Here is a 22,809-nt window from a genome sequence, read left to right on the forward strand (position 1 = left end):
CAATCGTGGCCGCATGATGTGCTTGAAGGATGACATACAATGATACAATTCTCACAAAAGAAACGCTTCTCCTTTAACAAATGCTATCGGCCTTCATAAACCTCACCACAGTTCCTTCTTCTGCCGCAGTTCCAAGTTTTCCTTTCACACACACACACACACACACACACACACACACACACACACACACACACATACCATGAGACTGTCTGACACAACGAGGTTTATTTTCCGGATGCTGGTCATCCTGGGTTCAGCGTCATCCGCGAACTAAAGCATCTTGTTGTCGACAGATGAAAGACGAGGTGAGATAGGGTGACATGGGTTAAGACTCCCCCCTCCCCCACCAACCTCCCCCACTCCGCCCCCCAACACACACGGACACTACTGTTTCCCTGCATAAAATGGTGTTTACTTGGGAAAAGAAGGAAAGCAGAAATTCTGTTTGATGTCCTCTCCCGTTACACACACACATTCAGGTGATAGTACACATCTAGTTAACAAAGCATTCATCTTTATGTATCAATGTTTGTTTGTTTGGGGGGGTTTTTAATTAAAGGTAAGAGCAGACGTCAAGATAATGTAACAATTTTCACGTGTGAATTCAGACATTAAAAAAATAATAATAATCAAAAGGTATGAAACATGGTGGAGGGGGAGAGGCGTATGGTGAGTTAAATAGGAAAACGACGAGTCGAGTGTATGGTGGAATCAAAAGATGAATTTGAAATAAATAGAAGTACAACTGAATACATCTTACTTTGAGGACTCCATGGAGGTGGAAAGACGTCGTCTTCGTCGTCGTTGTTATTTGTTGTTGTTATTGATATCGTCGTCATTGTTGTTGTTGTTTGTTGCTGTTATTGATATTGTCGTCGTCGTTGTTGTTGTTGTCGTTTATGTTGTTTTGTAAGATGTATTTGTTGTTAGTTGTTGCTATTGTTGTCGTTTCAGACATGCAAAATAACAGCTACAGGGGATGAATTAAGAGACGCTCGTTGGAGAAATGAAAAAGAAAACAGTCGCTTGTCAAATGAAAAGAGAGGAACAGGTTAATTGTTCAAAATAACTTAATGATTTCTACCGTAGGCAGAGAGAAAGAACCATTGATCAGTAATCAGGACTTTGAGATCGATGAGAAAGTTGTTGAATCTCTATCTTTAACGCTGAACGTAAATAAGACTACAGGATAATATCCGTGGAAGACTGTTGAAGACATGAGCATCAGAACACTGAGTAAGATTTGTTCTGTAAAATATTCAGTTGGTCTCCCAAGGACTGCTCTGTCCCCAGAATCTCAACAACAACAACAACAACAACAACAACAACAACAACAACAACGCGCACACTATCGGTCCTACTACCAAGAAAAAGAACACAGCTTCACAAAGTGATTACCGTCTTGTTGTCTTGACTTCAGTAATCATAAAGTAATGTTGTTTTTTCATTCTCAATTATCTGTTATCTTTCATCATCCAACACCTTGACAATCTTCAGTTTGCCTTCAAACCACACAGAAGTATTGACGATGTTATTTTAATTCTCCGTAATGCTTTCCTTTACTTAGATATCACAGGGTATTTTGTTGGTATTCTTTTTGTTGACTCTTCTTCCGCTTTTAATACCACCTCGTCTCCTTGCCCTCAGATTGCTGGGTTTCGATGTTGATCCTAAACTCGTTTCTTTATTTCTTCTTTTCTTGTTTTTTTTCTTTTTTTGGATGTTTTGTTGTTGTTGTTGTTGTTTAACAATAAGCTTTCTTTGCAACAGAACCCAGTCTGCACTTGTTCGTTTTCAGTCTGTACATTCTTGTGAAAACTCCTCCACTATGGCGCCTCTGAAGGCACGGCGCTGCCCATGTCCGGTTATCTTATCGTATCCTATCCCATCTAATCCCACCTTATCTATCCTATCCCATCTAATCCCACCGTATCCTATCCCATCTTATCCCTTCTTATCGTATATCGTATCGTTGTTGTTGTCGTCGTCGTCGTCGTTGTGTTGAAGTGTAGTTTGGTCCTAGCGGGGCAGGATGGTGAAGGTGGCCTCCATACCTGCCGCCACGTGGTTGGCCAGGTGGCAGTGCACGATCCACGTGCCGGGGTTGTCGCACACCATCTCCACCACGGCGGACGTGGACTGGAACACCTCCACCACGTCCCCCCGCCTCCGGTGCTGCACGAAGGTCTGGCCGTGGAAGTGCACCGGGTGGAAGTCGTTGGAGGAGCCCAGGCCCAGCAGGTACCAGCTGACTACGTCCCCCTCCCGCATCACCATGCCCTCCACGTTGCCGAACACCCGGCCATTGATGGCGTTCATCAGGTTGCTCTCCACGAACTCGGGGTCCATCGGGTCAGTCCGGTTGGGCGCCCTCTCCCGCATGTTCTCCGCCAGGTACCAGCTGAGGTTCTCGTCGAAGATGTAGTACAGCATCCAGAACTCTCGGTCCGCGTCGAAGCGGGAGCTGGATCTCAGCGGACTGTTGATGTTGGTGGTGGTGGCGGTGGTGAGCGTGTGGGGCTGGCAGACCAGCAGAGGACCTACCAGCCCGCTGCTCATGTCCTGGACTGAGTTGACGGAGGAATAGTAGACCCAGGCCACGCAGTTAGGGTCGTTGGGGCCGGGCCCCGACCTCTCGGGAACCCGCCAGGTATAGGTGAACCGGCTGCCGGGCCGCACGGACTTCCCGGGCAAGGACTCCTGCCCGTCCTGGTACGCGGCGCCCTCGTTGGCCTTGTCGTGCTGAACGCCCTGAGCGTAGATGGAGTAGGGCCTGGAGGCGTTGTTGAAGAACACCACCTGGATCACGTCGCCCACCTCCGCCTCAATCACGGGGCCCAGGATGCCCAGGTGGCGGTGTTTGGGGGGTCGTGGCTTCACCTGGCAGAAGTTGCCGTCCGTGTACTCCACGTAGCGGGCCTTCTTGTACACCGTGCCGATGAAGTCTGCCGTGTCCTTCACGTACAGGTTGCCGTGCCTGTCGCCAAGAAAGTCTGGGTTATGATCACGTGCACACACATTACGCACCCATGCACACACGCACGAATGCAGACACACACACGCTCGCGCGCGCGCGCGCGCACACACACACACACACACACACACACACACACAGAGCCTGAATAGCGTGATGGTTTTATACGTAAATCAAGCATCTTCCACCCTTATTGTGTGTGTGTGTGTGTGTCTGTGTGTCTGTGTGTGTGTCTGTGTCTGTGTCTATGTCTGTGTGTTTATGTGTCTGTGTGTGAGCGTACGTGCGTGCGTTCGTGCGTGTGTGCGTGCTTGCATCCGTGCGTGTATGTGTGTATGGGTCAGTCCACATGCTTTGACACCTCCTTTAACTCACTCAGTACGGCCAGTCCTCTCTTTTCCTCTACACAGACACCTCGGATGTCCAGTGGGTGTCTGAATGACCCAACCTTTAGCTTCCGTCGTCAGAACTGTGGTATTCTTTGTCAAACATTCACCCCTTCAGTATAAGAGCCTTCCGCTTGCAATATTTTGATGATGGTAATTGGGGTGAAACGCTGTTAACGTCGTCTCTTTCGCCGTTCGTATGGAGAGAGTTAAAGTGAAACTGAAACTGGGAAAGAAAGCCCGGGGAAACCCAACAGCACGAATAGGCCGAAAACACGGTCCCGAAAGCGCGACTTTGTGCCCAATAGGGCGCCCTGGGACAGACCGAAATCTGACCACAATATACAAAAACCGCGCTGGTCGAGTACTGGAGTGGATTCGTTCCAGCTCGTTTAACATTTGCGAAGTTCAAGAAAGAATTGTCAGACCACCTGTACTCTGCATTTGAACAAGGACATGATATTCAACATTTGAACAAGGAGATGATTATGACATAGACATGGATTTGCCAACTGAAGTCATCAAAACGCTTTAATTAACGCTATGTGTCAGAAAATCTGGTGACAAAGCATGCAATGATGTCACGGATATACGGTTAAAAAAATCATGATTATTATCGCTCCTTCGCAAGAATCAAACCTTCGCTTTTTTTCTTGGGGGGGGGGGTGAGGCTGGGGGCGGGTTGGTGGGGGGAGAGGGGGGGACATGACATAAGCATTCTGCACGATTGAGCAATGTTCAGGCGCGCTTTCGAACTGCAGTCTTGCGTACAAGCGCTAATGGAGACAGAAGGCAAGACAAGAAGTTTATGACATGTACCCGTGGGGGCATAGAAACATTATTCATCGACACGACTTTTTTTTTTTTTTTTTTTTTTTTTTTTTTTTGCTGCCCCATCATCTGCACCGTTTCAATGTCATTACTCGTAATGGTGTGCGTAATTTGTGTGCACGTGATCATTCGATAGGAAAAACAAATAAAACTGCACGCAGGAAAAAATACGAAAAAATACAAAAAAACTGGGTGGCGCTGTACTATAGCGACGCGCTCTCCCTGGGGAGAGCAGCCCGAATTTCACACAGAGAAATCTGTTGTGATAAAAAGAAATTCAATACAATACAATACTCCCACACCGCTCATTTAGATTCCCCCATACACGTTCACACCCGGATTCGTCCATCACAGTTCCAGCGTCGGCAGTCCGCAGGAAACCATCGATGTTAGGTCGCCAGGAGGCCACACACCAGAGGAGACCCTGCACTGCTGCTGACTCACTTCGGTGGTGTTCAGTGGTGCCTGTTTTGATTTAACATACTTAGGACACTACTTACTAACGACAATAATGGCTTAGTCGCGGAGCCAGACTGAGTGAGCGTCCCTCCCAGAGTGGAGACCGCCACCACGTCCCTCAAACAACAGCCCCCCATGAATCTGCCATCGACACGTCTTGAACACACTCCATATAAACAAAAAAGAGTAATGTAAAAATTTTTTTTTTTTTTAAGTTTAGAAAATCCCACACGAGTAAAGAATGGAGAAAAAGAAACGTTCCCGCTTTATTGCTGTAACCACAAAAGACGCAGCACTCAGGACTTAGAAAGTTTGATCTCTATTGAGAAAGGCCTCAGCCCCTTTTGAAATGGTGAGATGCACCAGTCATCAAGAAATGCATTTTTATCTTGTCAGGACATATCTCGTGAAAGATTACCGTCAACCAGTACGATTATACATGCTTTTATCCACACAATATAGTCATTCCGTCAATGTACTAAGACGTGTGACAGCAAAAAGACGTACTGTGAGTCATCCGTGAAGTTGAGGCCCGTCACCAGGTCCCGCCTGAGCGGAGCGTAGTCCCACAGAACCTCTTCCGCGGCGATGTAGTAGCGGCGTGTGACGCCCCCGCCCCCGCCCCCGCCCCCGCCCCCGCCGCCAGGAGGGACCTGAGGGTCGGATCCCGCGCACTTCTTCACTTGGTGCAGGGCCGTCATGCCCGTCAGGAAGTGCATGTTGGTGCGACACGCCACTGTCCAGTTCCCTGCGCGCGCGCGCGCACGCACACACACACACACACACACACACAGCACACACATGCACGCTCACACACACACACACAGCACACGCACACGCACGCATGCTCACACACAAACACACACACACACACACACACACAGACGCACGCTCACACACACACACACACACACACACACACACACACACACACACACACACACACACACACACACACACACACACACACATTACTTGTGCTGATATCACTCAAAGCGAAAAGATCGATGTTGAATTAAGAAAATGAAGAAGACTCCAGAGTTGAGTTTTTCGAGCGATCTAAAGTAGCTGTAGGGTTTCTCGGAATGACGCCTCCTTGAGAGACCTGAAAGTTAAACTGCCACATACCGACAGAGACCTGAAAGTGAAACTGCCACATACCGACAGAGCCCTGAAAGTTAAACTGCCACATACCTACAGAGACCTGAAAGTGAAACTGCCACATACCTACAGAGACCTGAAAGTTAAACTGCCACATGCCGACAGAGACCTGAAAGTTAAACTGCCACATGCCGACAGAGACCTGAAAGTGAAACTGCCACATACCGACAGAGCCCTGAAAGTGAAACTGCCACATACCGACAGAGCCCTGAAAGTGAAACTGCCACATACCGACAGAGACCTGAAAGTTAAACTGCCACATGCCGACAGAGACCTGAAAGTTAAACTGCCACATACCGACAGAGACCTGAAAGTTAAACTGCCACATGCCGACAGAGACCTGAAAGTTAAACTGCCACATGCCGACAGAGACCTGAAAGTTAAACTGCCACATGCCGACAGAGACCTGAAAGTTAAACTGCCACATGCCGACAGAGACCTGAAAGTTAAACTGCAATATACCGACAGAGACCTGAAAGTTAAACTGCCACATACCGACAGAGACCTGAAAGTGAAACTGCCACATACCGACAGAGACCTGAAAGTGAAACTGCCACATACCGACAGAGCCCTGAAAGTGAAACTGCCACATACCGACAGAGACCTGAAAGTGAAACTGCCACATACCGACAGACACCTGAAAGTGAAACTGCCACATACCGACAGAGACCTGAAAGTGAAACTGCCACATACCGACAGTGTCTGGCGTGGACACCAGGGTGGAGGCGGTGCCCGGGTTGACGACCTCCGTGGTGACGGTGCTGCCCCTGATCTCCAGGGTCTGCCCGTGGAAGATGACGCCGTGCACGTCGATCTCTCCCCCCTGCCCCAGCAGGTGCCACGCCACCCGGTCCCCCCGGCACGACGTCAGGCCCTGCAGGTTGGCGAACATCAGGCCGTTGATGTCTGGAGGGAAAGAATGAATATTTCTTCTTGTTGTTTTGTTATTGTTGCCCGACAGTTGTTTTGTTACTGCTGCCCGACTCGTCCTCAGAAAGAAAAGATCTGAGCACATCACTCCTCTTTTGCAACATTTCCACTGGCTCCCTGTCTCACACCGAGTAAAGTACAAGATCAGCACTCTATGCTACAAATGTATTCACAAATCAGCCCCTTCCTATCTCTGTGGCTGCCTTCACCTCTACACTCCATCTCGCTCACTACGATCAGCTTCGGATCCAATCTATTTACGCATACCCAGATTCAAACTCTCGACTGTTGGCCGACGTTCTTTCTCTGTCTCTGGACCTTGCAGTTGGAATGAACTTCCTCTTTCGCTTCGTCAAGTCTCCACACTCAGCTCTTTCAAGTCTGGCCTTAAAACCCACCTCTTCCCAAAATAGCCTCCCTTCCCTGCCTCTTCCTTGTCTTCAGTTTCTCCAGTTTTAGAGTCGTGCGTGCGTGAGAATGACTGGTGCGAAAGCGCTGTGATTTGTCTATGCACGAGATTCAGCGCTATATAAATACCATTATTGTTATTGTTGCTGTGCTGTGCTGCGTACTGTGTACAATGTTGTATTCTTTTCACTTGCACTTTGGATGTGCGAGGTGCCTGCTGGCAATGTTTGGTTCGGCATGCCTGTTGTTATACATGATTTTGTTAATTTCAGATATATATGGTTATGTCTGTGTTTAGTTCAAGTGTGTGTGTGTGTGTGTGTGTGTGTGTGTGTGTGTGTGTGTGTGTGTGTGTGTGTGTGTGTGTGTGTGTGTGTGTGATGTTGTTGTTGTTATCATTATTGTTGTTGCTGCATACAGGATCGATATTCAGTCCTTCAACCCTGATATGGCTGTGTTTGGTCGGCTGGGCTTCAGAGAACAAACAAACAAACAAACAAAGTAAAAAAAAAAAAAAAAGAGATGAAAAGAAAAAGGAAAGAAAAGAACAGAAAAGAAAGAAGAAAAGAAAAAAGAAAGAAAGGAAACGAAAGAAGAAGCCACCTGGACTTTATAAAGATTTTCTTCTTGTCCTGTTCATCTACATCTGAGTTGCATTGTGACATGTTCCAAATAAAAATACTGTTCAAACCAAAAAGCCACCAACAACTACAAAGATACGTTCTCACAAACTGTCTCCGATTGGACAGCCAAAAGCCACCAAAGATACGTTCTCATAGACTGTCTCTGATTGGACAGCCAAAAGCCACCAAAGATACGTTCTCACAGACTGTCTCTGATTGGACAGCCAAAAGCCACCAAAGATACGTTCTCACAGACTGTCTCTGATTGGACAGCCAAAAGCCACCAAAGATACGTTCTCACAGACTGTCTCTGATTGGACAGCCAAAAGCCACCAAAGATACGTTCTCACAGACTGTCTCTGATTGGACAGCCAAAAACCACCAAAGATACGTTCTCACAGACTGTCTCTGATTGGACAGCCAAAAGCCACCAAATATACATTCTCACAAACTGTCTCTGATTGGACAGCCAAAAGCCACCAAAGATACGTTCTCACAGACTGTCTCTGATTGGACAGCCAAAAGCCACCAAATATACGTTCTCACAGACTGTCTCTGATTGGACAGCCAAAAGCCACCAAAGATACGTTCTCACAGACTGTCTCTGATTGGACAGCCAAAAGCCACCAAAGATACGTTCTCACAGACTGTCTCTGATTGGACAGCCAAAAGCCACCAAAGATACGTTCTCACAGACTGTCTGTGATTGGACAGCCAAAAGCCACCAAAGATACGTTCTCACAGACTGTGTCTCTGATTGGACAGCCAAAAGCCACCAACAACTACAAAGATACGTTCTCACAAACTGTCTCTGATTGGACAGCCAAAAGCCACCAACAACTACAAAGATACGTTCTCACAAACTGTCTCTGATTGGACAGCCAAAAGCCACCAAAGATACGTTCTCACAAACTGTCTCCGATTGGACAGCCAAAAGCCACCAAAGATACGTTCTCACAGACTGTCTCTGATTGGACAGCCAAAAGCCACCAAAGATACGTTCTCACAGACTGTCTCTGATTGGACAGCCAAAAGCCACCAAATATACGTTCTCACAGACTGTCTCCGGTTGGACAGCCAAAAGCCACCAAAGATACGTTCTCACAGACTGTCTCTGATTGGACAGCCAAAAGCCACCAACAACTACAAAGATACGTTCTCACAGACCATGTCTCCGGTTGGACAGCCAAAAGCCGAAGTCACGGACCACGCCGGCCGGGTCACTGGTGTAGTTGTGGATGTTCTCCTCCAGGTGCCAAGAGAGGTTCTCATCCAGGATGAACACGGAGAGGAAGAAGTGCTGGTGGTCCTGGAACCAGCGGTTGGAGCTAGGTCTGCCCCCAGAGGACTGCGTGTACCACGGCTGACAACACAGAGGTGTATTTGTTTTATTTGTTTACTTACTGTTTATGAATGTCATTTGATGCAAATGATAATATGGTCCATGTTAAAATTGAAGTGCAACGTTGTGAGCACAGTATAAGCTATAAGCTTGTTGATGCTCTTTTGTCTTTGTTTGCATTGTAATTACGTGTACTGATGAACAATTAAACGTTATTTGAACCAAAGGTGGATGAATGGTAATGATATGGATACTAATATAGCTGCCTATCCTCGATCGGAAACCAAGTTCTAAGCGCTTTACAACTAAGGGGTGGATACTTATATAGCGCTTATCTGCGGTCGGAGACCAAGCTCTAAGCGCTTTACAAATGCTACTGGGTGGATACTAAAATAGCGCCTGTCCTCGATCGGAGCCCAAGCTGTAAGCGTTTCACAAACACAGGGCCATTTGCACAACAGGCTGTCTACCTGGGTAGAGCCAACTGATGGCTGTGTCACTGGGCGCTCATCATTCGTTTCCTGTGCCAATCAATCATATTTCAGGCACGCACTCATACACACTCAGACAGACCTGTAACATTTTTAATGGTTTAATTAAAACACACAGTGTCCGTGATGGTCTGAGTTTGAATCCCGACCATCTTTGTCCCTTTCTACCGAGGTATCAAGCTGAGCGTCTAGTCATGAGACTATAAACCCAGGCCCCGCGTGCAGCACGCACTTAGCGCACTGAAAAAGAACCCATGGCAATATAAGTATTGTCCTCTGCCAAATCATGTAGACGAAATCCACTCTGTCAGGTACACAAATGTATATGCATGCAGTGAAGGCCTGTCTAAGCGTGTTGGGTGATGCCGCTGGTCAGGCAGTATATATGGATGATCCGAACGCAGGGACGCCTCCTTGGGAAACAGAAAGTGACAACACAAAGGTGGAAAGGTGGCTGAATGGGAAATTGAGACAGACGCTTATCTGCTAATAAAGTGTCAAATTCCAGCCTTCGTTGTTCTTCTTTCACCAGTGTTGACCGGAAAATCCAGCTAAGTGTCTGGTCATTCGGAGGAGACGATAAACCAGGTCCCCTTGTCTCGCACCAAGTTGGCGCGCTGATGGCAATAGAGGTGTTGTCCTCTGGCTAAATTCCGTTGAAAGAATCTTCTTCTTCTTCTTCTGCGTTCGTGGGCTGCAGCTCCCACGTTCACTCGTATGCACATGAGTGGGCTTTTACGTGTATGACCGTTTTGACCCCGCCATATAGGCAGCCATACTCCGCTTTCGGGGGTGTGCATGCTGGGAATGTTCTTGTTTCCATAACCCACCTAACGCTGACATGGATTACAGGATCTTTAACGTGCGTATTTGATCTTCTGCTTGCATATACACACGAAGGGGGTTCAGGCACTAGCAGGTCTGTACTTATGTTGACCTGGGAGATCGTAAAAATCTCCACCCTTTACCCACCAGGCGCCGTCACCGTGATTCGGACCCGGGACCCTCAGATTGAAAGTCCAACGCTTTAACCACTCGGCTATTGCGCCCGTCCGTTGAAGGAATCCACTCTGATAGGTACAAAAATATACACGCATGCACTCAAGGCGTGGCTAAGCGCTTTAGCTTACGCTGCTGGTCAGGCATCTGCCTAACAGATGTGGTGTAGCGTATATGGACTTGCCCGAACGCGGTGACGCCTCCTTGAGAAACAGGAACTAAAACTGACAACACACCCATGGGCCTGCAATGGCCTGAAATCTGTGAAACTGTGTCTGGCAGGCAGTTTGTTTGTCAGTCTGTCTGTCTGTCAGTCTGTCTATCTGAGGGTACCGTCGCTGACAACACACCACTGGGCCTGCTGTTATGGCGTGAAGTCAGTCAGCCTGTCTGTCTGTGTCAGTTTTATTTTCAATGACTGATCCATATGTTTTACACAACAATTGCTTGCTTTTTTTTCCTTGCTTTTTTTTTAAAGTGCAGATGCCTAACCTTCGAAGTGGGAATCGAACCCAGACTCTTACGGACTCTGTATTATTAGAAAAGCGTCTTAACTATTCTGCCACCATCTTCCTCCTTATTCTGTACATTACGCCCCAAGTTGTGTTTGACGATTATTTTTACGATCTGTCAATGTCGGGAGTCATGACGTAGAGAGGGAAAGTTTTGAAATCACACAGATTTGTATTTGTATTTGTATTTCTTTTTATCACAACAGATTTCTCTGTGTGAAATTCGGGCTGCTTTCCCCAGGGAGAGCGCGTCGCTATACTACAGCGCCATCCATTTTTTTGTATTTTTTCCTGCGTGCAGTTTTATTTGTTTTTCCTATCGAAGTGGGTTTTTCTTCAGAATTTTGCCAGGAACAACCCTTTTGTTGCCGTGGGTTCTTTTACGTGCGCTAAGTGCATGCTGCACACAGGACCTCGGTTTATCGTCTCATCCGATTGACAAGCGTCCAGACCACCACTCAAGGTCTAGTGGAGGGGGACAAAATATCGGCGGCTGAGCCGTGATTGAAACGCCAATCAATGCGGGTTGCTCAAGATAGACTTTTAATTCCAGCAAGCAAGTTTTGGCATATCCATGAAGAAAGCGAGAGGTCCCTTCCCCTACAATCAGCACAACACAACACAGCACATCACAGCACAGTACAACACAACACAATACAACATAGCACAGCACAGCACAACACAGCACAGGACAGCACAACTGAACAGCACAGCACAGCACAACACAGCACAGCACAGCACAGCACAGCACAGCACAGCACAACTGAACAGCACAGCACAGAACACAACACAGCACAACGCAGCACAGCAGGCGCAACACAACACAACACAACACAACACGGTACACCAGCACCAACACGGTACACCAGCACCAACACGGTACACCAGCACCAACAACGTGACACAGTGATGACTGACTGACCAGGACCGGGTGGGTACCCAGCTGACCACGCCGACACAGCAGCAGAGGTCCGAACAGTCCGGTGTGCACGTCCTTAGGGGGGTTCACCGCCGAGAGGTACGAGTGCGTCACGCAGGGGAGGTCATCCCGACCCAACGCCGGCACCCTGAACCGGAACTTTTTGCAGCCACCAGGGGTCACCACTCGCCCCTCCATCCGGTTGTCTGGGGGACAAAACAAGACAAGGCAAGACAGGATGTGGAACAGGTAAAACAGTTGGGTTTGATACACGCAGCCGACTAGCCTATATAAATCTGCTGAACAGTTTTTTTATGCAGCACCCCAGTGAGTCTTCAGAGTTGATTAAAACCCTTTTCCTGCCAGTCAATTTAGAGTGCAAAATTCCCGTGTTCCATAAACACAGAAAAGACGTTGTCTAAGAACAGCTGGGGATTTCCCTGTGATGTGTAGAAAATATGGCCTATCCTACCACCGAAAACTAAGAGCTGTAGGTTCATGGATAAACCAGTGATCTTGTATTTCAGTGACATGGGTGCTCTATTTAGCTGGTGCTGAAATGCGTTAAGCCACGGACGATACACATGGAGGCATAACCAAGTGCTAAAAGAAACTGCACAAGCGGTGAGCACTGTACAAGGAGCACCCACACCACCAGATGTTCCAGCAAAGTACCTCTCTGCAGAAGGCAATAAAGTCTGGCCAGGAACAGCTGTAACATCCAAAGCATGAAAACGTGGGCTGCTGGTTGGTGCCGAAGATTCGGAATGTGCAGTTGACCTACCAGAAGGGAAGAAACCCCCGGAAATCATCAGCAAGAGCGGCTTGAGACCTGACATAGTACTCCACTCCAAGGCAACGAAACAAGCGATTCTGATTGAGCTCACTGTGCCATACGAAAGCAGAATGGAGGAAGCCCACATCTACAAGACCGAGAAGGATGCTAGTCTAGCCAGCAGCCTGAGAGAATCTGGTTTCCAAGCCAAAGTCCTGGCCATAGAGATTGGTGCAAGAGGGCTTGTAAGCGCATCTGCCTACAGAATGAATAAAGAACAAAAGTAAGAAAAAAAGGAAAAGAAAAAAAATGGATGTATTTAATATATAAAAAGTAGAAAACGAAGTTCATAATCAAGCTTTTAACAAAACATGGGAATAAATGTCAAAACGAATACTTAAATGTTAAACACTTAGTTTTATCGTCTCATCCGAAAGAATAGTACCAAGACCAGAAAGTCTATAGTGGGGGCGGACGGAGGAGAGAGGTAAAAAAAAAAAAATTCCAGTCCATGTACTATAGGACTCGAACCCGTGAGGCCACAATCACTCCACCACTGAGGCCACAATCACTCCCCCACTGAGGCCACAATCACTCCCCCACTGAGGCCACAATCACTCCACCACTGAGGCCACAATCACTCCACCACTATAATCATAGAGCCAGAATACTCACTGCTAGGATTTCTGTACCAGAACCCCTCGTGCTTCTTGTCGAAGTGCACGCCCTGTGGGAAAAAGGAGTAGGGCCTGCTCGCCATGTTCCTGACGTGGACCTCCACAGTCTCGCCCACTTCCGCCATGATCAGAGGTCCCATGATGCCCAGGTGAACTTCCGCCGGAGCACGCGGGCGGCGCTTGGTGTAGGAGGCATCGGTGTACTCCACGAAGCGGGTCTTCTTGTAGCGGCCTCCGATCCTGTGGGGTCCCTGGGTGAAGAAGAAGGATGCCCAGCTGAAAGAAGCCATCCAAGGTTACTGTCAGAATGTGTTCATGAAGGCCAAAGCCCTTATATGAAGGGGTGTGAAGAGACAAGACCATCTGTGTTTCTATTGTTGTTGCTGTTTGCTTGTTGTTTTTTGTTGTTGTTGGTTTTTGTTTTTTCTGTTGTTGTTGTTGTTGGTGGTGGTGGTGCGGTTGTTTTTGTTTATTTGTTTGTTGTTGTTTTTTGTTGTTGTCGTTGTTGTTTTGTTGTTGTTTTTTGTGTGTTTTTTGTTTGTTTGTTTGTTTGCTTTTTGTTTTTGTTTTTGGCGGGGGGGGGGGGGGCGGAGGGCGGGTTCGGGGGGGGGGGGGGGTTGCTATATTTTGAATGTGAAGAAAAACATTACCACGCAAACACGAGACTATGAATGATGAATGCCAAAGCAGATAACACATACACATATGATTATCACACACAACGACAGTAATGCTATAACATTTGTCACAAGCTGACAGTTTCTCTTCTTTTGAATGATTGATATGAGAATACAGCAAAACTCTTGACTGCTCTTTCATTTCTAGCAGGTCTTGAGTAATGAAAGCCAATGAATAAACAAATGTAACACACAAAAAAGGTAAAACATTTCTCTTCCACACGAAGGGCGCCGGTACAATTGTTGAGGACCACGGAATATGGAGCGCTTTGACCGCCTCATGCGGGAGCCTGCAGCAAAGTCAAGTCTGTACGAGCGAGTGTAAGACACACAACTGCAGAGACAGGTACCTTCCTTTGACAGTGGTTGAGACACAACTGAGTGTTGCGGAGAGTGAGACAAAAGTATCAGGGAGAGTGAGACCAAAGTGTAGTGGAGACCGAGACACAAGGGCAGAGGAGTGAGATACAAGTGTAATGAAGAGAGTCAGACTCAAGTGCAGGAGAGAGTAAGACACAGGTGTTTAGGAGTGAGATACAAGTGTAATGAAGAGAGTCAGACTCAAGTGCAGGAGAGAGTAAGACACAGGTGTTTAGGAGTGAGATACAAGTGTAATGAAGAGAGTCAGACTCAAGTGTAGGAGAGAGTAAGACACAGGTGTTTAGGAGTGAGATACAAGTGTAATGAAGAGAGTCAGACTCAAGTGTAGGAGAGAGTAAGACACAGGTGTTTAGGAGTGAGATACAAGTGTAATGAAGAGAGTCAGACTCAAGTGTAGGAGAGAGTAAGACACAGGTGTTTAGGAGTGAGATACAAGTGTAATGAAGAGAGTCAGACTCAAGTGTAGGAGAGAGTAAGACACAGGTGTTTAGGAGTGAGATACAAGCGTAGTGAAGAGAGTCAAACACAAGCGGAGGGAAGATAGTGAAGTGTAGTGAAGAGAGAGAGAGAGAGAAGAGTGAGACACACACAACTTCACTCAAGGGAAAAAGACGAACAAGAGACCTCCCGTTGGTGGTGAGGGGCCCCCCTCTGTAGAGGTCCCTCCGGGAAGGGGCGTAGTCCCAGACCACGTCCTCCACTGCCAGGTAGTATCGGCGGGAGGGAGGGGGCCGGGGGGGCTTCACCAGGTCCGCGACCCCCTGCAGACCCAGGCTGGACAGCAGCGCTGCCAGACCCTCCCCAGTCGCCAGGTCCCCCAGTCCCTGGCTGGACAGCAAGTCCTGTAACTCTTGGTTGGAAACCAAGTTCTGTAACCCTTGGCTGGAAAGCAAGTCTTGCAGCCCTTGGTCGGACAGTAAATTTTGCAAGCCTTGACCGGAAAGCAAGTCCTGTAACCCTTGACCGGAAAGCAAGTCCTGTATCCCTTGGCCGGGAGTCGCTCCTTGCTGTCCTTGACCTTGACCCGAACTCTGACCTTGGGGGTCTTGCCCGGTAGCCGTCCCGGACAGCAGCCCTTGGAGGTTGGAGCTGGTGATGAGGTTGGAGATGGCAGAGTTGCCGGCCATGAGGGAAGCAGCATGACGTCGCTTCCGCTCCCAGGGAAAGGTGGTCCATCTGACCACCCTGACGAAGGCTTGCTGCCCGCCTGAGGGGGAGAGAGTGGTCAAGCATTGAAACGGGACGAAACGATTATTGATTCAGTATTGGCCACAACCCCTTCTGAAGGCAATTCAAATACGAAAGTGCCGTTCATAATGAACACAAAGGTAACGAAATTACGGGCAATAATCTCATGACAAATTCTTCACTTAATGTAATCAAAGCATTCGATAACAACTGCATGGTCCTTTGACTGTATTAGTGCACCTCTTCAAAGCTTTTAGAAACAATTATCTGTTCGATAACATTTGGAACGAACACACAGATAAAATGAAAAAAAAATATAGGCAATGATGCGCTGACTTCTTCTTCACATAAATAAGTGTCGTAATTAAAGCATTCGATAATCCTTCGACTTCAAGGCTTTGTATGAATGCATGTATGTATCTATTACGTTGTTATTTTGGTTTGTCATTAGTAAGGTCACATGGAAGAAACATGGGTATGAAGGTGATCTTGCCTGAGATCACGCAGAGCAAGACAGCAAAATATAATGAAAGGAAACAATTCATTCAGTATAGGTCACAATCCCTTCTGAACACAAACATAAAGAAATGGCAGGTGTCAATGTAATGACAACTTCTTCATTTTAGTCATTGTCATAACAAGAGCATTCAGAAACAATTATGTGTTCAACGACATTTATAAGGAATACTTAGACAAAGAAATTACAGGCATGATAACTTCTTCACTCTAATCAATGCCGTAATCAAAGCATTCATAAACAATTATGTTCAACGACATTTATAACAAAAACCTTCTTAAAGAAATTACAGACAATGATGCGTTGACAAGAAGAGCATACCCAGCATGCACCCCCCAAAAATCGAGTACGACCGCCTCCATGGTGGGGGGTAAAAACGGTAATCCAAAAAGTCAACTTGTGTCTATGGGTCGCAGCCTATGAACGAAGAAGCAGAAAAACTTCTTCACATAAATCTTCACATAAATCAGTGTCATAACTAAAGCATTCGATAACAGTTACCTGGTCCTTTGACTACAATAACGAACTTTTTCAAGGCTCTGTATGAACGTATACTACCTGCTACACACTAACCGTTGTAAGAGTCCACGTTGGAGCTGGCCATCAGCCAGTGACCCAGGTCCGAGGGCGTCAGAAGGGCGGACACGAAGGTGGCTGGGTACAGGGATACCGTGCCCTTGCTGAGCAGAGAATGATGATGATGGTGAGGAGGAAGAGCAGGAGGAGGATGGTGATGATACAATACAATAATTCTTTAATCACCCATTTGGAAATGAATTGTGCATCCACAGGCTCGTCACTCACCCCACACAATATCTCAGTTCACAGCCAAGACTTCCACACACACAACTTGACAAAAGTTGGACAAAAGGCAACATATGAAGCTGAATACACACAAGCAAGCATGAAAAAGCAAATAATACAACACAGCGGGTACATTTCACACACACACCCCCAAGTCCATACCCTCCACACACACACACACACACACACCCAATCCATACCCCACACACACACACACACACACACACACACACACACACACACACACACACACACACACACACATACTTGGTAAAATAACATGAATAATAATAATAACACAATGTCAGAATAAGAAATGATTCTATGAATCATTATAAATGATGAGGAGGAGGAGGGTGGTGATGGTGGTGGGGAAGGTGATGATGATGATGGTGATAATAATGGTGAGGAGGAGGAGGAAGAAGAGGAGAGGGTGATATGGTGGTGAGGTGGTGATGATGATGATGATCATCATCATCACACACACACACACACACACACACACACACACACACACACACAGCTCCCCCACCTCACCCCACCCTCAACACACACACACACACACACACACACACACACACACACACACACACACACACACGCCCTACCTGTGTCCATTGACAGTGAAGACCTGACCACTGACGTAGATACTGGTCGTCTCCCTGTTGACGGAGAAGAAGTAGAAGATGGCAGGTCGGCCCCATCTGGCCACCTCCAACCCAGGCAGGTTCCCGTAGGACCGTCCGTTGATGTGGGACATTTTGTTGCTCTTCACAAACGCCTGCAAACCACCAGCTGCGTCATGACGCGGAGTGTCGGAATCTTCTTCTTCTTCTCCTTCTTTTCCTATTCTCCTCCTCCTCCTCCTCCTTCTTCTTCTCCTTCTTTTCCTATTTTTTCTTGTTCTCCTCCTCCTCCCTCCTCCTCTTCCTTCTTCTTCTTCTTCTTTTCCTATTCTCCTCCTCCTCCTCCTCCTTCTTCTTCTCCTTCTTTTCCTATTTTTTCTTGTTCTCCTCCTCCTCCCTCCTCCTCCTCCTTCTTCTTCTCCTTTTCCTATTCTCCTCCTCCTCCTCTTCCTTCTTCTTCTCCTTCTTTTCCTATTTTTTCTTGTTCTCCTCCTTCTCCCTCCTCCTCCTCCTCCTCCTCCTTCTTCTTTTCCTATTCTTCTTGTTTTCCTCCTCCTCCTTTTTCTTCTTCTTCTGCTGCTGCTGCTGCTCATCCTCCTCCACCACCTCCTCCTCCTTCTCCTTCTTCTACCTCAGTCTGTGGAGAGTCACTGGAGTGCCCAGCAGATCCTCCAGGTCTGTCGGTTGTGTCTCAAAGCCTGGGTCTCTGCGTTCCTGTCCATTCTGCAATGCTATTTAGTCCATCGTATTTGTTTTGTTGTTGATGATGTTGGTTTTCTTGTGTGTCTGTTCTCTGAATCCCACGCTCTACAGTTCATTGGAGGAGTGTTTCAGCAAGGCCACTGGATCTTGTTATGTGGCCATACCACCGAAGTTTCCTTTTCTCTACTGAAGTCAGCACATTTTCAAATGGTCCGGTGTGTTGCTTGATGGTTTTGGTTGCACTTGTTTTTGGAAATGAGACGTGGTCAGAATACGTCCTGTGCCAAAGCAGTGTGTGTCAGAATATCCCTGTTTCAAAACACAGCGTCTCAGTGTCAGGAGCTCCGATAGGTATAATCACGAAAAACAAATAGTGCAGTAGAGAGGAGCAGACTTGGCTTAGATCATAGCTAAGTTGGCGGTGTTTTGTTGCTTTTTTTGCCAACTCAGCATGGGTGTTTCACTTTGATTTATAATTATGTACAGAACTCTGTGTGTGTGTGTGTGTGTGTGTGTGTGTGTGTGTGTGTGTGTGTGTGTGTGTGTGTGTGTGTGTGTGTGTGTGTGTGTGTGTGTGAAATAATTTTAATTGATTAAATAAAGACGCCACTCTTAGACTTCGTGTATTCGTGACTGAGAGGCAGGACACGTGAGACAGTTCTGCCATTAGCGATCCTGATTGTCTCTTGAAAATGGGCAGTCCCCCTATTTAAAAGAAGAGAGGAGAAAGGAAATATATTTATTTTGTCAAGAATTTGTTTTGTCCCCTCTGCTTTGTAATATTGTTTTTCTGAATAAATCTGGGGATTTAAATCAGTATGATTTTCTCTCTGTTGACTATGATTAAGTGAGAGCATGTAATAGAACCGTGTAATATGTTCTCTGTTGATAGTATGGGTTTTAACTTATAGCACCCTGACGTCATAGTGTGAACAGACATTAAACTGAAGAACAGACACAGAAATCGCACTTTGATCAAACTGTCACGAAGTGTGAGACAGAATCAGAAATACATTTTCGTAACAGTTGCACTAAAAATATGTTGAAGAGTGGCTGAAGCTGATACAAGAATGAAATAAATGTAAGAGTAAATATGGATAAACAATGAGGCTAGGAGAACAGATGGTCAACAAATGGTAAAGAGCGGTAACTCTCTCCACTCACAAGGCGCACAACCACAAGTCAATGCCGCCCATGCCACCTACTCAGCCAGCACACAGGCAAACTAAAGGTACATTGGAACAAACCCAGACACTTCCTCCAAAAGAAAGGGGGGGGCAGCTCCGGGTTTGTCCTTGCACCGGTCAGCTGACAGGTGCACACAGCAACAATGACAGAAGAAATGAGAAATCATAGATTAACTTTTATTCATGACTGGCATAGCCTTTTAATCCTGAATAAGCTACACAGAATATACGGACAATACAGAACAAACACATGTTAGCCTCGATGGCTTTCTGACTTGAAATAAATAAACAATGAGGCTACAAGAATAGCCAGACAAGCTCCTAGACAAGAAACTCCTGCCCTGTCTTCCCCTCCCCTCCCCTCCCCTGCCCTGTCCTGTCCAGTCTCGTCCTACTTGACCTGTTCTACCCTGACATATCCAGACCTGTCCTGCACTGTCCTGTTGCCCTGCCCTGCCCTGTTGCCCTGCCCTGCCCTGCACTGCCCTGCCCTGCCCTATCCTGCCCTGCCCTACCCTGCACTGTCCTGCCCTGCCCTACCCTGCTCTACCCTGCCTGCCCTACCCTGCCTTCTTCTGCACTGCCCTGCCCTGCCCTGCCTGCCCTACCCTGCCCTACCCTGCCCTGCCTATCCTGTTCTGCCCTGCCCTGTCCTGCCTTCTTCTGCACTGCCCTGCCCTACCCTGCCCTGCCCTGTTCTGCCCTGCCCTGTCCTGCCATGCCCTGTCCTGCCATGCCCTGTCCTGCCCTGCCCTGCCCTGCCCTGCCCTGCCTGCCCTTCTTGTCCCCACCCTCCCTGCCTGGCGTACCTGATCCCGGGCAGCGTGGAGGGACGCACAGAGGGCGGTGTTCAGACAGTGCTGAAGGTTGTGGCGGAGAAGCCAGCTGTTGTTCTCGTCCGTCGTGTCCACGTAGATGGGGTACTCGTCGGACACGTCCTTCCTCCAGTCACTCCTCTGTCCCCTCGTCTCCAACGTGCCTGGTAGTGGAGGGGGCGAGGGGGGGGAGAGAGGGGTAGGGAGGCAGGGGTGGATGGAGAAAAAGAGTGTTGAGAGGTTCTGAATTGAAATGAGCATGTAATCCCCAACAGTCCATATTATCAAAAATGATCGAATTTGGTCTGGAAGCAGTCATCGAGCTACTAAGGCAGACGCCCCCCTCGCCCGCCCTCACCCCCTTTTTTTCTTTTAATTTATTTAACTACCAGTGATGTATTGCTCCCTCTCTCTCTAACAACGACGACAACATCATCATCATCATCACGAAGAAGAAGAAGGGGGAGGAGGAGGAGGATGACAGCAACAACATTAATGATAAAAATGATAATAACGATAATAATGATGATGATGATGTGAAGAAGAACAAGAAGAACAACACCAACACCACCAACACCAACACCACCAACAACAATAACAACAACACCGACACCACCAAAACCAACACCAACACCACGACAACAACACAAACACCACCAACACCACCAACAACACCAACACCGCAACAACAACAACACCACCACCACCAACACCACCACCACCAACAACAACAACACCAACACCGCAACAACAACAACACCACCACCAACAACAACAGCAACACCAATACCACCAACAACAACAATAACACCAACACCGCAACAACACCAACACCAACAACAACACCAACACCAACGCCAACACCAACACCAACAACACCAACACCAACAAGACCAACACCAATACCACCACCACCAACAACAACAATAACACCAACACCACCAACAACAACACCACCACCACCAACAACAACAATAACACCAACACCGCAACAACACCAACACCGCAACAACACCAACAGCAACACCAACACCGCCAACACCAACAGCAACAACAACACCAACAACACCAACACCAACAACACCAACACCAATACCACCACCACCAACACCAACACCAACACCAACACCGCCAACACCAACAGCAACAATAACACCAACACCAACAACAACAACACCAATATCACCACCACCAACACCAACACCAACACCAACACCGCCAACACCAACAGCAACAATAACACCAACACCAACACCAACAACACCAACACCAATACCACCACCACCAACACCAACACCACCACCAACACCAACACCAACACCACCACCACCAACACCACCAACTGACCCGGTTTACAGGTGAGCAGCAGCCCCAGCAGCCCGCTGTCAACGTCGCGGGGGGACGACACGTGGGAGTGGTACACCCAGGGCAGGCAAGCGTCGTCATCGGCGGTGGGGGCGAAAGAGGGCGCCACCCGCCACACGTAGCGGAACGTGCCGCCAGGGGGCACCCCGTCGTCCTGCTTGGCCGTGCCCGTCGTGCGGTCCACGTAGAGCGCGCCTAGGGCACAGTGTCCGCGGTCATTGGCTCGTCGTCGTCGTCGTCGTCGTCGTCGTTGTCGTAGTTGTCGTCATGTCATCTTCATGTCGTCATGTCATCATCATCGTCGTCGTCATCCTCGTCGTCGTCGTCAGAATGATATGGTCCTCGCTCTCATGTCATCTTCATATCATCATTATCGTCAGGCCGTATACGTATCATCATCAGCGCCGAGTTCATATCTCATCGTCATCGTTGCGTCGTGTTCGTATCTCATCAGCATCGTCAGGTCATCTTGATGTCATCGTCGTCGTCAATGATATTGTCATTGTTATTATCTCGTCTTCACATTTCATCATTATCATCATGTCGTCTTCTTGTCATCATCGTCATCGTGTCATCTTAATATCATTATCATCGTTTCATTATCGTCCTCATGTCATCTTCATATCATTATCATCGTTTCATTATCGTCGTCATCGTCATATCCTCGTCACTGCCATATCATATATCTTCATCGTGTTATCATCTTCATATCATCACTGTCGTCGTCTGTGCTCAATATCGTCATCACTGATATGGTCAGCCTTGTTGTGGTCACATCACCATTGTCATCATCATCATCATCATCATCATCATCATCATCATCGAAGCGGGAAAGGGCTGACTAAGCGCGTTGGGTTACGCTGTTGGTCAGGCATCTGCTTGGCAGATGTGGTGTAGCGTATGTGGATTTGTCCGAACGCAGTGACGCCTCCTTGAGCTACTGAAACTGAAACTGAAACTGGGAAAGGGGGGGAGGAAGGGGGAAAGAATCAGTGTATTTGATGTTGTACTTTGATTCAACTGCTTGGGTATGGGCACTGTATGAAACATCATCATCGTC

General features: G+C 47.6%; 1 protein-coding gene across 1 annotated transcript in view; it reads right to left on the reverse strand.

Moving 5' to 3' along the window:
- Positions 1 to 546: 546 nt before the first annotated feature.
- Positions 547 to 22,809, reverse strand: part of LOC143279546 (hephaestin-like protein) — a 27,484-nt gene continuing 5,221 nt past the window's right edge. The window contains exons 3-13 of the mRNA XM_076583615.1: positions 21,732 to 21,944; positions 20,379 to 20,548; positions 17,663 to 17,835; positions 16,824 to 16,930; positions 15,170 to 15,752; positions 13,486 to 13,763; positions 12,039 to 12,241; positions 8,940 to 9,135; positions 6,505 to 6,717; positions 5,158 to 5,398; positions 547 to 2,977 (exon numbers count right to left, since the gene is read on the reverse strand). Coding sequence (XP_076439730.1) covers positions 2,020 to 2,977; positions 5,158 to 5,398; positions 6,505 to 6,717; positions 8,940 to 9,135; positions 12,039 to 12,241; positions 13,486 to 13,763; positions 15,170 to 15,752; positions 16,824 to 16,930; positions 17,663 to 17,835; positions 20,379 to 20,548; positions 21,732 to 21,944 — 3,335 coding nt within the window. The 3' untranslated portion in view covers positions 547 to 2,019. The remainder of the gene's footprint in view (positions 2,978 to 5,157; positions 5,399 to 6,504; positions 6,718 to 8,939; positions 9,136 to 12,038; positions 12,242 to 13,485; positions 13,764 to 15,169; positions 15,753 to 16,823; positions 16,931 to 17,662; positions 17,836 to 20,378; positions 20,549 to 21,731; positions 21,945 to 22,809) is intronic.

Source organism: Babylonia areolata, chromosome 2 (genome assembly GCF_041734735.1).
Source record: "Babylonia areolata isolate BAREFJ2019XMU chromosome 2, ASM4173473v1, whole genome shotgun sequence".
In the NCBI taxonomy this organism is placed as follows: Eukaryota; Metazoa; Mollusca; class Gastropoda; order Neogastropoda; family Buccinidae; genus Babylonia; species Babylonia areolata.